Raw genomic sequence first — 12,523 nt, 5'->3', positions numbered from 1 at the left:
CAAATAAATTTCTCATACCTTTATGTTCTCATTAAATGGATAGCAAACTATATATTGATTGTGCCCTTCCTCTGAACTTGCTGGTATAATTAACTTAGCTCAGCAGAGAACTGATAGAGGCTTTGTAGGAAGCACAAAGTACAACGTCCCCTTCATAAGTGCCTTCTTCAGACCTCTCAAGACCTGCCTTGCAATCAGTAAGTCAATGGCACAGATCTGAGACCTGCATGTGCTGCAACGCCAGTGCCCAGTCTCTGGCTGAAACAGCTCCATGGAAGCTCCCAAGCAGAAACTAGCGTGAACCTCCACCTATAAGAAAAAACAGAGTCTGATGGCATTTTCAGGTCTGTCTGTATCCCATGATCAGCCTTGCCCAAGGCCTCTCAGTCATCTCTGCCTGGGACCATTTCCAGAGCACATCCTTCTCTTCCCTAGTCCCTGAGCGTCATGTCTCCCAGCTGCATGAGGGGTCCAGTACCTGGCTTCTGTCAGGAAGGGTGGCCCAGCTGCCATAATGCTCAGGCAGGTCCCAGACAGACCTGTCATTAAGATCTGAGGGATGTGAAGACAGCCCTTGGTACAGCAGAGATGTGCCTTGCAGCAGCTCCAGCACATCTGGCAACAACTTGGCAGGAAGGAAAGGATCCCAGAGTCTAGAGAGATGTATGTAGCAAATGTGTCAGGAGTCACACCTGAACCTCTCCTGCTCTAAAGAGCAGGCCGGAGAAGGAGTCCTGACATGCCTGGAGTCAGGCACAGGTGCCAAAGCATTTGCATTGTGCCTGTCTAATAGGCTGGTGACATCCATGGCATCTCTGGCTGCACCTCTGCCCTGGTGCAGGGGGAGAAAAGGAAACACCTGCCTTAGCTGGGTCGGGAGACCTCCCTACTGCCAGAGATGGGAAACAAGAGACAGCCTAGAAGAGAAGAAGAAAAGGGCCTAATGGAAAGGAAAAAAGGAAAATTCAACAGAGTTAAAGACTCCCAACTGACCCCAGTCCATCCCAACCACACTGAGCTTAGTAAGATAACACAGAAACAAAAAGGAAGCATTTAAGAGCTGCTCCCATTTCAGGGAAGCTACAAGTGTTCTCACTTCTTGGCCTTTTCTAGTACAGGCAGACCCATATCTACCCAGCTCATTTGTTAGTAGTGCTAGAAACCCTGTGATAAATTTGCAGCATTCCTCCAGTGAGCTGCGATCTTGTTTCACATAAGAACAGATCGGCTCAGCTTACAGAGAGTCTATTATGGAGGCAGCTGTGAATGCTCTGTGGAAGCCTGCTGCAAGGATGTGGAACACAACAAGCTGTCACCCTATCAGCTAGAGAACATATGTCAAATTTAATAGTAAAGCAAAGTCACCAGTACCAAACTCTCTGAACACAGTGCTACCTGAACACTGCTACCTGAACATCAGCAAATAAACCTGGCACGGACAGTAGGATTCACCTCTCAACTGTAGGGTTAGGATTTCTCATGCCCATACTTCAGTCTAAGTTTACTATGGAGAGATTGGCACCTCAGCAGATCACTACTACACTGCACAGCTGTGTAATGCTGATTTAAAGTTCACCTGATGGTAAACGGACAAAAGCAGTACATGCAGGTATTTTCCATAAGTCTAAGTAAGCGAATCAAAGACAAACCCCTCTGGAGGTGCCAGCATTTACACCTGATCACCAGTGAGCCTAGGGGACAAGTTGGGACCAGATGCCTGGATGCATATCCAGGGCAGACTCACACAGTGAGGGTGCAGCCACCCTGTGGAGATCCTGCCCATGTTAACCCAGCTCGGTATCTGCCCACAGGAATGGCCCGTTTCTTCCCAGCACGCAGTGCTGACGGCGCCCAGCTGCAGCTGCACCCCACTGACCTGTGTGTGTCCATTCACCAGCACTTCCTCTGCGAAGCGTACTTTCACGGGGTTTGTTTTCAGCCTTGCCCTCTTCTCTGCAGTAAGAAATGATGACTTAGGCCCGCCCTGAAAAAATAACAGCACTCAGTCGGCAGCTCAGTCAGTCTCATGAGAGGCAGAGGCCTACAGAACAGGCGGGGGTGCGATCACAGCCCGCGCTGACACTGGTCACACCACACTGCCTCGCACTTACAGGACCAGGTGCTGTTAGGAGTCTCTCACCCTCCAGGCTTGTCACAGGCCTTTTTGACCTATCTGGGCAGTTGCTACCCTCAGAGCCCAAATCCATCTGTCCAACAAGTGGACATAAATGCAACACATGCTGTACATACTCCTAATTTCACTGCATGTTAACACATTACTGTGTTTAGGCATCTCCCCAGCTCCTGCAATGATGCCAGGATCCTGCAGAATGACTGTTAATCTGCCAACAGCTGGCTTGCAGCGGGGCTACAAAGTACCATAAACCAGCATGTGCAGAGTGCCGTGCAGTGATAGAACCCCTTGGCAGCATTTCACAGGAACACAGTTGTGTGTGCAGCACTTCCCAGCTCAGCTGGGGTATCTAGAGCAGAGTCTCATGTTGCAAATGTTTAAGAAAACTGCCAAAGGCTAAAAAGCCAACTTGACTTAATTGCACTGCTGTCACATAACCATGGTTTCACCCTGACAGGGGCCTACCAAACTCACAAGACACCACATGAGCCTCGGTACGACTGAGTTCTTGTGCCCAGATGTCCTGCTCTTGTAAAGCACAGTACTCCCTAAGAAGAACAGAGGCACTATCCCTCAGTATCCTCACAAACGACTTTGAGGTAGAGCAATTCCTACATTCTTGCCAGAGACGCAGGTGCTTCCCAACCTGCCACAGCGTCAGCTCACCCCAAGGACATTTGGCAAGGACGGAGAAAGGGAGGCAGGCAGGAGTCTGTGCCCAGCTAGCCAGCCCTTCCAGAGTCTGCCGGGCTGTAGGGAGCACCACGCCCCGCAGCTGCCCTGAGGAGGGACAAGGCCTCCCACATCCCTTCTAGTGCTGCCAGGGCAGCCCCGGCAGAGGGTCTGGTGTCTGTCGATGGGAGGCGTTACCTCTCAGCTCTAAGCACAGCTGCCTTCAGAGTGGGGCAAGAGCCAACCCCAAACCCAAGATCAGCCTTGGCTGTATTTGGAGGTGTCCTTAAAGTGACCTGCAAAGGAAAAAACAAAAATGGGTTCGTGCCCCATTGGCTTCTCAACAATGCATGAAGGCCTGTGAAGGGTGTTCCAAATCCCATGAAGGGTTTGCCAAATCCTTTTTTTTCTGAAAAGCCCTTGCATTTTCCCCCTTTTGGCAGGCATCCAGGTCTTCAGTAACTAACTCTCATCTCCAGAGCCAGATCAAGCACTGGCAAGACTGACAGCCAGTATACCAGGCAAGGGTGATCAGATTAACAAAAGAGGGAAGCCACCGTTCAGTGGGTTTGCTTGAAGTTTTTCTGGTTATTTTGGCTTTGTGCACATCCATTGAATGCCAACATGGGTGGGAAACTTTGGACAGGAAAAATATATTTAAGAGATTTTCTCTTCAATGTACCTTCACTGAATGGCCAAAAAACCATCATGACCTTAAGCCTGACAGCTCCAGTAACTCTTCCGAAAGAATCACAATTCTTGTTTCTAAGAATAAATCAAAATTTAAAAACTCCAAACAAATGAAAAAGACTCCCAGAATGCCTTCCGGGGAGGGGTGGGGGGGAATTCACCTCAGGCCACTTTCATACATCACAAGAAGCCAAAAAGCACACAAACCCAATTTTGTCCTTGCTTTGCAGCTCAGCTTTTATACACATTGAAATACCCTGCACCCAGGGGAGCTGTGAGAGGTTGCCACTGATTCTCCACAAAACCTTCTCAAAGGACATGCGTGGAAGCAGAGGACCCTTGCAGCTCCCTCATGGCTTTGGTCGGGCCCTTGCGTCCTGCATGCCAGCCCAGCTGCCCCACCTTCCCTGCGGGCCACGCTGCCGGCCATGGCCATCTGGGGCAGTGCTGCTGGGAGTGCTGAGAGTGCTGAAGAAAGGCCATTTACCAACGTGCAGCGCAGGACAGTTAGGAGGAGCTCATCACCGGCCTCCCTGTAACAGAGACGGGCAGTTGGTCAGGGTCAGCAGCCACCTGCACCTTCCTCCCCAGCATCACGGCCATCAGGCCCTCCACCCTGGCAACTGAAGGCTCTCAGCTGGGCAAGGCGCAGCGTACCAGGGCCCAGCATGGTGCCGGAGAGCAAGGAAACCCCAATCTCCTGGGCCACTATGCCCTTCAAATGCAGGGCAGGCTTGTCCCTGTGGGGCTGGCCCCCTCCCAGCCCAGCACCCCAGGAAGCAGCGAGGTCTTCCCCTCGGCAGAGTCCAGCCCCACATGGCCATGCACCTCCGCAGCCCTTGGTGAGACCCAGTCCCTGCACCTCTCCTTTCAGCCCTCTGCCACCTCGTCCCCACCGGCCATGCGGGACCACACCTGATGATGTCAGCTGCTCGTTCGACAGACACATCATCCACCGCAGTTGAGTTTATCATGAGGAGCTGATCGCCCGGTTGCAGCTTCCCTTCGGCGGTGCTCCCTGTGGGTGACCGGCACTCTGTTAGTCACGACTGTGCCATGCCAGCAGACCTCCTCCCACCAGCAACGCTCACTGCAAGCTCCTCTTCCCACCCGGCACCCACTTGCCTCAGCAAGTGCCTCTGGATGTCAAAATAAAAAAGCACCAAAGGACGTTGGGCCCTGATACCAGCTGGTGTACCACCGCCCTTATCCATGCCACCTCATCCGGGCTGTCCCTTGGCCCCAGAGGCTGCCCCTGCCCTACAGAAAATCACTCTTGCGCAGGTCTTTTCCCTTGGTAGAGCCCACCACACTGTCCTCAGACAGAGCCTGCCCAGGGTGCGGCAGGAGAGCTCATAGGCTCCCAGTAAACTGCAGGAGGACTGGGGGCAGCAGCACTGCCTTGCCCTTTGCCCACCCGCGAGCACTTCCCCTCTGCGGGGTCTGCACCCTGGGCTGACCCTGACAGTCACCACCTGCGGCGCACAAGCCCAGGCTTGGCACTCCTGGCATGCCACCATCCAGACCAAGGTGCTGCCGCAGTCCATGGGAGATGTGGGCTGGATTCCGAGCTCGGTGACTCCCCTCTGCAACTTGGGAGAACACAGAGGAGGTCTCCTTAAGCACACTATCTGCTGGGAGGATCCACAACAAGGGGAAAAGATGGTTTCTGAGCTTTGTTTTCCAGGAGAGCAGCAGCCGCACGATCCAAGGGGCTAAGGAGCAGGTGGATCTCTGATCTGAGAAGGAGAAGCATGCTTGCACCCCCCAGCTCTACTACAGCCAGCCTGCTGGCTCAGGCACACTATGAATTTCTCTGACACAGAGGTGTGCCCACAAACCCACCTAGCACCCACCTCCTGTCCCTCAGGAAGACTCCGGCATCAGGTACCATACTTGAAAGGCAAAACACATAATTTGGAATGAAAAACAGGGCTTTTATCTGTGGCCTCCTACAGCAAAGGGCGGGACTTAAAAGGACGGATATCTTTGTGCCTCAGTTTTAATAAAATAATGATTCTTTCTGATTAGGAAAAAAGAAAAGACTAACAGAAAAACTCCTTCCCCACTTCACAGACCTTAAGACTCTCAGCTAATTTGTTAGTTGGCCACTAACATTAAGGACAACAAAAAAAGCTTTTATAAATATATCAACAAAAAGAAAGCCAGGGAGAATCTCCATCCCTTACTGGATGCGGGGGGGGGAGAAAGTTGCAACCAAGGACGAGGAGAAGGCTGAGATACTTAATGCCTTCTTTGCCTCCATCTTCAATAGTCAGACCAGCTATCCCCAGGGTGCTCAGCCTCCTGAGCTGGAAGATAAGGATGGAGGGCAGAACAACCCACCCATAATCCAGGAGGAAGTAGTCAATCTGCTTCTGCACCTAGACGCACATAAGTCTATGGGGCCGGATGGGATTCACGCAACAGCACTCAGGGAGCTGGCGGGAGAGCTCACCAAGCCTCTCTCCATCATTTATCAACTATCCTGGTCAACAGCGCAGGTACGAGATGACTGGAGGGTGGCTAATGTGACGCCCATCTACAAGAAGGGTTGGAAGGAGGATCTGGGGAACTACAGGCCTGTCAGCCTGACTTCGGTACCAGGAAAGATCATCTTGAGTGAGCTCTCACCGCAAGTGCAGGGCAGCCAAGGGATCAGGGCCAGCCAGCATGGCTCTAGGAAAGGGAGGTCCTGCTGAACCAACTTGATCTCTTCCTATGACCATGTGACCCACCTTCTGGATGCGGGGAAGGCTGTGGACGTTGTCTATCTGGACTTTGGTAAGGCCTTTGACACCATCCCCCAGCATTCTCCTGGAGAAGCTGGCGAATCATGGCATAGGCAAGTGTACCCTTCGCTGGGTTAAAAACTGGCTGGATGGCCGTGCCCAGAGAGTTGGGATTAATGGGGTGAAATCCTCTCAGTGGCCGCTCACCAGTGGTGTCCCTCAGGGCTTAGTTTTGGGGCTAGTTTTGTTTAATATCTTTATCAATGATCTGGATGAGGGGATTGAGTGCACCCTCAGTCAGTTTGCAGACGACACCAAACCAGGTGGGAGTGTTGATCTGCTGGAGGGTAGGAAGGCTCTACAGAGGGACCTGGACAGGCTGGATCCATGGGCCAAGGCCAACCGTATGAGGTTTAATAAGGCCACGTGCCGGGTCCTGCATTTCGGTCACAACAACCCCAAGCAACGCTACAGGCTTGGGGAAGAGTGGCTGGAAAGCTGCCCGGCAGAAAAGGACCTGGGGGTGCTGGTGGAGCCAGCTTAACATGAGCCAACAGTGTGCCCGGGTGGCCAAGAAGGCCAACAGCGTTCTGCCTTGTATCAGGAATAGCGTGGCCAGCAGGAATAGGGAAGTGACGGTGCCTCTGTACTCGGCACTGGTGAGGCCTCACCTCGAGTGCTGTGTTCAGCTCTGGGCCCCGCTGTACAAGAGGGACATTGAGTGCTGGAGCGTGTCCAGAGGAGAGCCACCAGGCTGGTGAGGGGTCTGGAGACCAGGGCATCTGAGGAGAGGCTGAGGGAGCTGGGCATGTTTAGCTTGGAGAAGAGGAGGCTGAGGGGAGACCTCATTGCCCTCTACAACTCCCTGAAAGGAGGTTGTAGAGAGCTGGGTGTTGGCCTCTTCTCCCAAGTAAATAATGACAGGACCAGAGGAAATGGTCTGAAGTTGCGGCAGGGGAGGTTTAGATTAGAGATTAGGAAGAATTACTTTACTGAAAGAGTGGTCAGGCACTGGAACAGCCTGCCCAGGGAGGGGGTTGAGTCACCATCCCTAGAGGTGTTTAAGAAACGTCTAGATGTGGCACTTCAGGGCATGCTCTAGTGGCAGACATTGTAGGTTGTTTGGTTGGACTCGATGATCTCAAAGGTCCTTTCCAACCATGAAGATTCTATGATTCTATAATTTAACCACGTTTCACGTGGGAAGGGGCATAAAGAGAAAATTTCCCTCGAAAGCACTGTAAAAGGCCAGAGACCATAGTTATGCTAAACAGCCCACAAGCATGAGCACTTGGACAGGCCGTTCTCCCAGGCAGATGGGGGATGCCACAGCCCATATGGGTGGCCAGAGGCAGAGCCCAGGCCAGACCTGCAGCCACCCTCCCCAAAACACCTGCCTGCCTGGATCAGACACAGTCTTTCTCTGGCTGTCACACTCACACCGACAGGTAAAAAGCAGGTATTTTTGTGTACCCATTAAAAAAAAAAGGTAAATAAAAACCACATTCACAGGTTTTGATTCAGAACCCCCCAGGCCACCTTAAAAGCAGTTATATCCTCCCTTTTGTAACTGGAAGACCTGATCTGCTTGACTTGCCCAGAATTCCACCTCTAGGCTGCCTGTAACTAGCAGTGATCCTCTCTGTGTTACAGGGCTGTAAGCCCAGAGAGCATTTTCAACAACAGATCACTAGGGCCACTGCAGAATAAGAACTCTAGATTATATTCTTCATTTAAATTACAGATAAAACACCAGAAAGAACTTTGCTTTGAAGCAGCTTTTTGCATCCCTGATGGTCAGCTACGTCTGAGTGCAGGCGAAGGATTCGCCATGAAGCTGCCATTGGCTTAGATTTCTTCCATGCCATCAGAATCAGGCAGGTGTTCAAGCACTCTGCACGCCACAGGCACACAGGCTTTTGCCCTCAGTATTCAAGGATCACATGCCGACCAGAGGTACCTGAGAAACTCATCAACACCTGGCAAGAGTTTATCACTAGGGCCATCTGGGACAGTTCAGGCTTCTCACACCCGCGACTGTAGGGAGAAAGAACCAGTGCTTACCTGCAGTGACAGATGCAATCGTAAGAGGAAGAGTTGGACAAATCTCAAAGCCATAGTGATGGAGGACCAAATCTTTGTATACTGTGATGGTAAGTTTGACATGGCTGGCAGGCTGGCCACTGCCATCACTGGTGCTGTCTGTCATAGACACTCTGCCCCTGTGAGACAAGAAGCTGGTGATTAACTAGATATAGTTGTAAGATACTTTATCGAAGGGACATAGACTCACATACACACAGCCCCACTGTCAGTGGACTGCATCAGTATACAGAGAGGCCAGCTCTTCCCTGGGTACCCACAGATGGCTCTGCACTGTGCTGGCCAGCAGTGATCCCCCAGGCTCCACAAAAAGCCACAGACATCAGACCAGTGGCACCAGCTGCTTGTAACAACTCCTTCAGCCACCCCACCCCAGTGGTCACATGGAGGGAGAACTCCAGGTGTGCCCTACAGCAAGCCCTGATCTCCACAATTCACAGCAACACCTTTACCCAGCAAGGCAGTGAGGGAATTTACAGCACTCTATTTCTGCCAGGATCCAGGCCAGATTTTGATTCACAGACTTTAGGAAAGTAAAGCAGCAGTGGGTCAGGATCCCTTGTAATGCAACCCAGTCTTGCCCTGAAAACACGGGCCAAGGGCAAGACACAAAGAGAACTAAAACCTCATCTTCAAGAAAAGCACATTTTGCATTGAGCAGTGTTGTATTTCTGCAGACGTGGCTCACAAAACCAGAATGGGTGAAAGCAGGAAGATCTGCCCCTGCAAACCAAAGGGGATTCTTAAAATCACTTTTGTTTTCTAGGGACTACTGTATGTATATTTCCCAAGAACAACTAAAACAATGAGTAAGATCTGCAACCTGTGACTGCTCCTGCTTGCTGGGAACAAGCTTGTGCTGCCTCTGATCAAAGCCGATCAACAGATATTCCTTTCACAAAAACCTTATTTACCTGGATGCACCATCCCGAGAGCGGTGAAGCCATTTGGCTACCATTTGCTCTATTCTACATGCTTTGCGTGTCTGGATTAAGTTAGTCTCCAAATCTTCCATTTACCTGAAAGTGGCAGAAATCACAGGAAAACAGAATGATAAAAGACTGAGGAAATCTAGACACTGTTCAGACTTAAAAATAACAATTCACAACTCCTTTGTAATAAAGAGATCCAATGGCACTTTGGGAAGACCATGTGCTTCGACAGAGGATGTTAATGTCTGTAACACTATGATTCTTCCTGCCCATCCAGTCTCCCCTGCCTGATGCTTTTGGTTAGTCTATGCTGGTGGTCATACTGCATTAGCTTCTTACGGCAGCAAATGACACGGTAACCTCTGTATTCCTTTTTCATGGCTTCTGGATCCATTTATCTGTTTTCTCAACAAGAGAAAGCTGCCATACCAGTCATAGGAAAGCCCTTCTCTATTTTAGTCTGGGATCTCTGAACGGTAAGTTTGGTAACACCCACCTGTACATTGATCCAAACTATCATTGACTGTCATTTCAGGGAAAGGTATACAGTCTTCAGGGCTCAGAAGTGAGGTCTACAGCCAGCTCCTGGCTGCTTTAGGAAGGCAGAGAGCTGGTATATTCCCTCCCTGTGGCAGATTTCCTCTCGGATTAATACAGCTACAGAAATTCTAGAGAGCAGTAATGAAGAAAGAAACTGAGTGGCCAGTGCAAGCTGCTGCACGCTGTTGTTTGCACTAGCAGAAGCAGCCTCTAAACCAATGTCATAAGCCCAAATTTATGTCTGATAAAACTTGTCTAGTGTACTGACATCTACTAGACCTGGAGCTCTGCAAACATATGTGGGTCCAGAAACCAGTAAGATGAGTGGCTCATCCTCGATCTTCTATTTAAAAGCTCTAGTTCAACAATATGAAAATGGTAACTCACCAACCTGCTCCTTGTGCATGCACCCTCTGCTGTTGATAGGATGTTTTTAGTCCTACAGAACTGAAGAACTGTGGCGTTAGAAGGGTTTGGCTCAGATCTGGTTAATTCATTGTGACCTCAATTGCACCTAAAACCATTCCTTCTTCTGAAGATGCAAAGGCTAGGTCAGGTTCCAGACCCCAAAGTGAACCTGCCAGTCCGCGATTCCTCTGCCAAACCAGACCATTTACCACCTTAACATTGTGCCTTTCAAGATACAGAAAGCCTGTGGTCACATATAATTTTCATTACTCATTCAAACACTGGAAAGAACTGTGGGCTGCAAGTGAACCAAACACAAAATGAAACAGAAATATGTCTGCATCAACAAGAAGTCATGAAGAATATAAACTCTTCGTATTTCAGTAAGGAGACAGAATTATTATAGCCACCTTTCACACTGTGTCTTCCAGTCAGCTTGCAAGATTTGTATGTCCTGGGCTCCTCTCTCGTATCTTCTGCTCAAAGAGTAAGTTCTGCACATCGGGGACATTGTCTGTTATGCTGGGACAGCGAACAGGACAGAGGGATGCTGGTCCATAACAGGAGCTCTGCTGTAGCAGAAACAGTGGTAAGTTAACTTCAAAATAACAAGATATAAAAGAAATGGTTGGAAGCTGACAGAAATGAGGCACAAAACATTTTGTCTCAACACAAACTGGACTTCTTCCCCTCAGCATCCTCCCAACTCACAACATTCCCCTTAATTCATCTTTTCTAGCAAGGCTGAGAGGACAGGACCAACATTTATTCATGTCTCTTGCCCTCCGAGGAAGCCATTCTGACCCATTTCACTACCTGCTTGTGTAGCAACGGACAGAAAAGAGGGCCACAAAATTCAACCCTAGAGGAACTCTTTCACTCAGTGTTCTCTTGGCTGCTCTTTCTTATCAACAGAATTCAAAACTGCTCCTTCATCCACACTGCTCCTATATCTGCCTCTGAGCAGCATCTCTGAAACAAAAATGACTACCCTTGCAATCAAGCGGTGTTTTCTGAAGGAAACTAGAGCTTGTAGGATGGGAAATCTGCTCCCTTTCCAGAGGATGACTGAGAAGTAACCGCAGAACAAGTAGAAGCATAGCAGTTCTGCACCCTGAAAGACACATATCAGACATGTCAAACCAAGGCCTGTGCAGTCATGGTCTGTGCTTAGCATGTTGCCTTTCAGCCTCAGGATTTCACTGTTTCTGACAGTCAGCTCTGCAGACACTCTAATACTCACGCAACAGTGTGGCTGTAACCATCTTCTGACCGACTTAATCTCTCTTCTCAGTAGTATAAAGTGCTTTGGCTTTCCTACATCCCTTCAAATGCTCTCATTCCCCTCTGAGCCACGGGGAAAGTCCTGCTTGCGGCTGGTCCTTTCTCTGTTTGGAAGCCTAGAAGCCACCTGCTTCAGCTACTGATGAACTGAGATCAATTGTTCTCTGGTGCTTTCTCATTACTTCCATGTGCCTCATTACCACACTCTACCCATGCCCCATATTTTTTACTTCTTTTCAAAAAGGACAGCCTTTCCTTTCTATGCTTCTGCTCTTCTTCACAAAAGAGAGTTTCTGGAGAAAGTCTCTTAACCTGCAGGACAAGGAGGAAAAGCTTGAAGAACAAACATAAATGCTTAAAAAACCCAGATAGAATAGTAAAAGAGAAAAAAACCCCACCTTGTCCCTTCAGTAAACCAGAATGTTTGACCCAAACAATAGGTATCTTAGAAGAGGCAGTTTGAGCAGACATTTCCCTATAATAGTGCAAAACACAAGGTAGCAGCCTTCTTTCTCATAGTGTCCCCAGGGCACACAGGCCCCTGCACATGTGCTGAGGGGGACAGGATTACCCAGCCTTTTGCACAGACCCATCACGCACGTGCAGTTGGCACTTCCTCCTTGCATCAAAGATGATGCAAGCTCTGACCTGAGTCCTTCTCCCATCTGCCCTTTTGCAACTATTTTTGAGCCAAGCCCTTGAGCACGTCACTAAGCAGCTTGAGTGGCCTAGGATCCTAATACACAAAGATCCTTAAACTCTGCCAGAGGAAACTAAGACTTGCCGGGTATTCGCACGGCTAACTGACCCATCCAGACAGCTATTGCTTGGTATCTCATAGGAAGCCTGGGTGGGCAATCCTGGCTCTTCAGGAACAACGCTGGCTTCAAAACAGGGCCTTGGCAAACCTCAGAGCATGCGTCCATGTGGCAGTGTGCTCTCCCCTTTTCCCCCTTTCCCCGCCCCAGCTCCTGCTCAAGCCATGGCCATCAGCAGGAGTTGTGATGAGTTGCACTTGAACTGTGGGA

At 49.9% G+C, this 12,523-nt stretch overlaps 1 protein-coding gene across 3 annotated transcripts in view; it reads right to left on the bottom strand.

The window, feature by feature from the left end:
• Window positions 1–12,523, bottom strand: part of FRMPD1 (FERM and PDZ domain containing 1) — a 41,438-nt gene that overhangs the window by 17,351 nt on the left and 11,564 nt on the right. For 2 of the 3 annotated variants that reach the window (XM_063320811.1, XM_063320813.1), the window contains exons 2-7: window positions 10,622–10,783; window positions 9,246–9,350; window positions 8,293–8,450; window positions 4,412–4,514; window positions 3,984–4,029; window positions 1,877–1,984 (exon numbers count right to left, since the gene is read on the bottom strand). In XM_063320811.1, coding sequence (XP_063176881.1) covers window positions 1,877–1,984; window positions 3,984–4,029; window positions 4,412–4,514; window positions 8,293–8,450; window positions 9,246–9,346 — 516 coding nt within the window. In that variant the 5' untranslated portion in view covers window positions 9,347–9,350; window positions 10,622–10,783. The remainder of the gene's footprint in view (window positions 1–1,876; window positions 1,985–3,983; window positions 4,030–4,411; window positions 4,515–8,292; window positions 8,451–9,245; window positions 9,351–10,621; window positions 10,784–12,523) is intronic. The other variant, XM_063320812.1, reaches the window with a different exon arrangement.

The sequence above is a fragment of the Chroicocephalus ridibundus genome, chromosome Z (genome assembly GCF_963924245.1).
Source record: "Chroicocephalus ridibundus chromosome Z, bChrRid1.1, whole genome shotgun sequence".
Lineage (NCBI taxonomy): Eukaryota > Metazoa > Chordata > Aves > Charadriiformes > Laridae > Chroicocephalus > Chroicocephalus ridibundus.
Note: the sequence above shows the minus strand (reverse complement) of the source record. Positions and strands in the feature narration are given on the sequence as shown.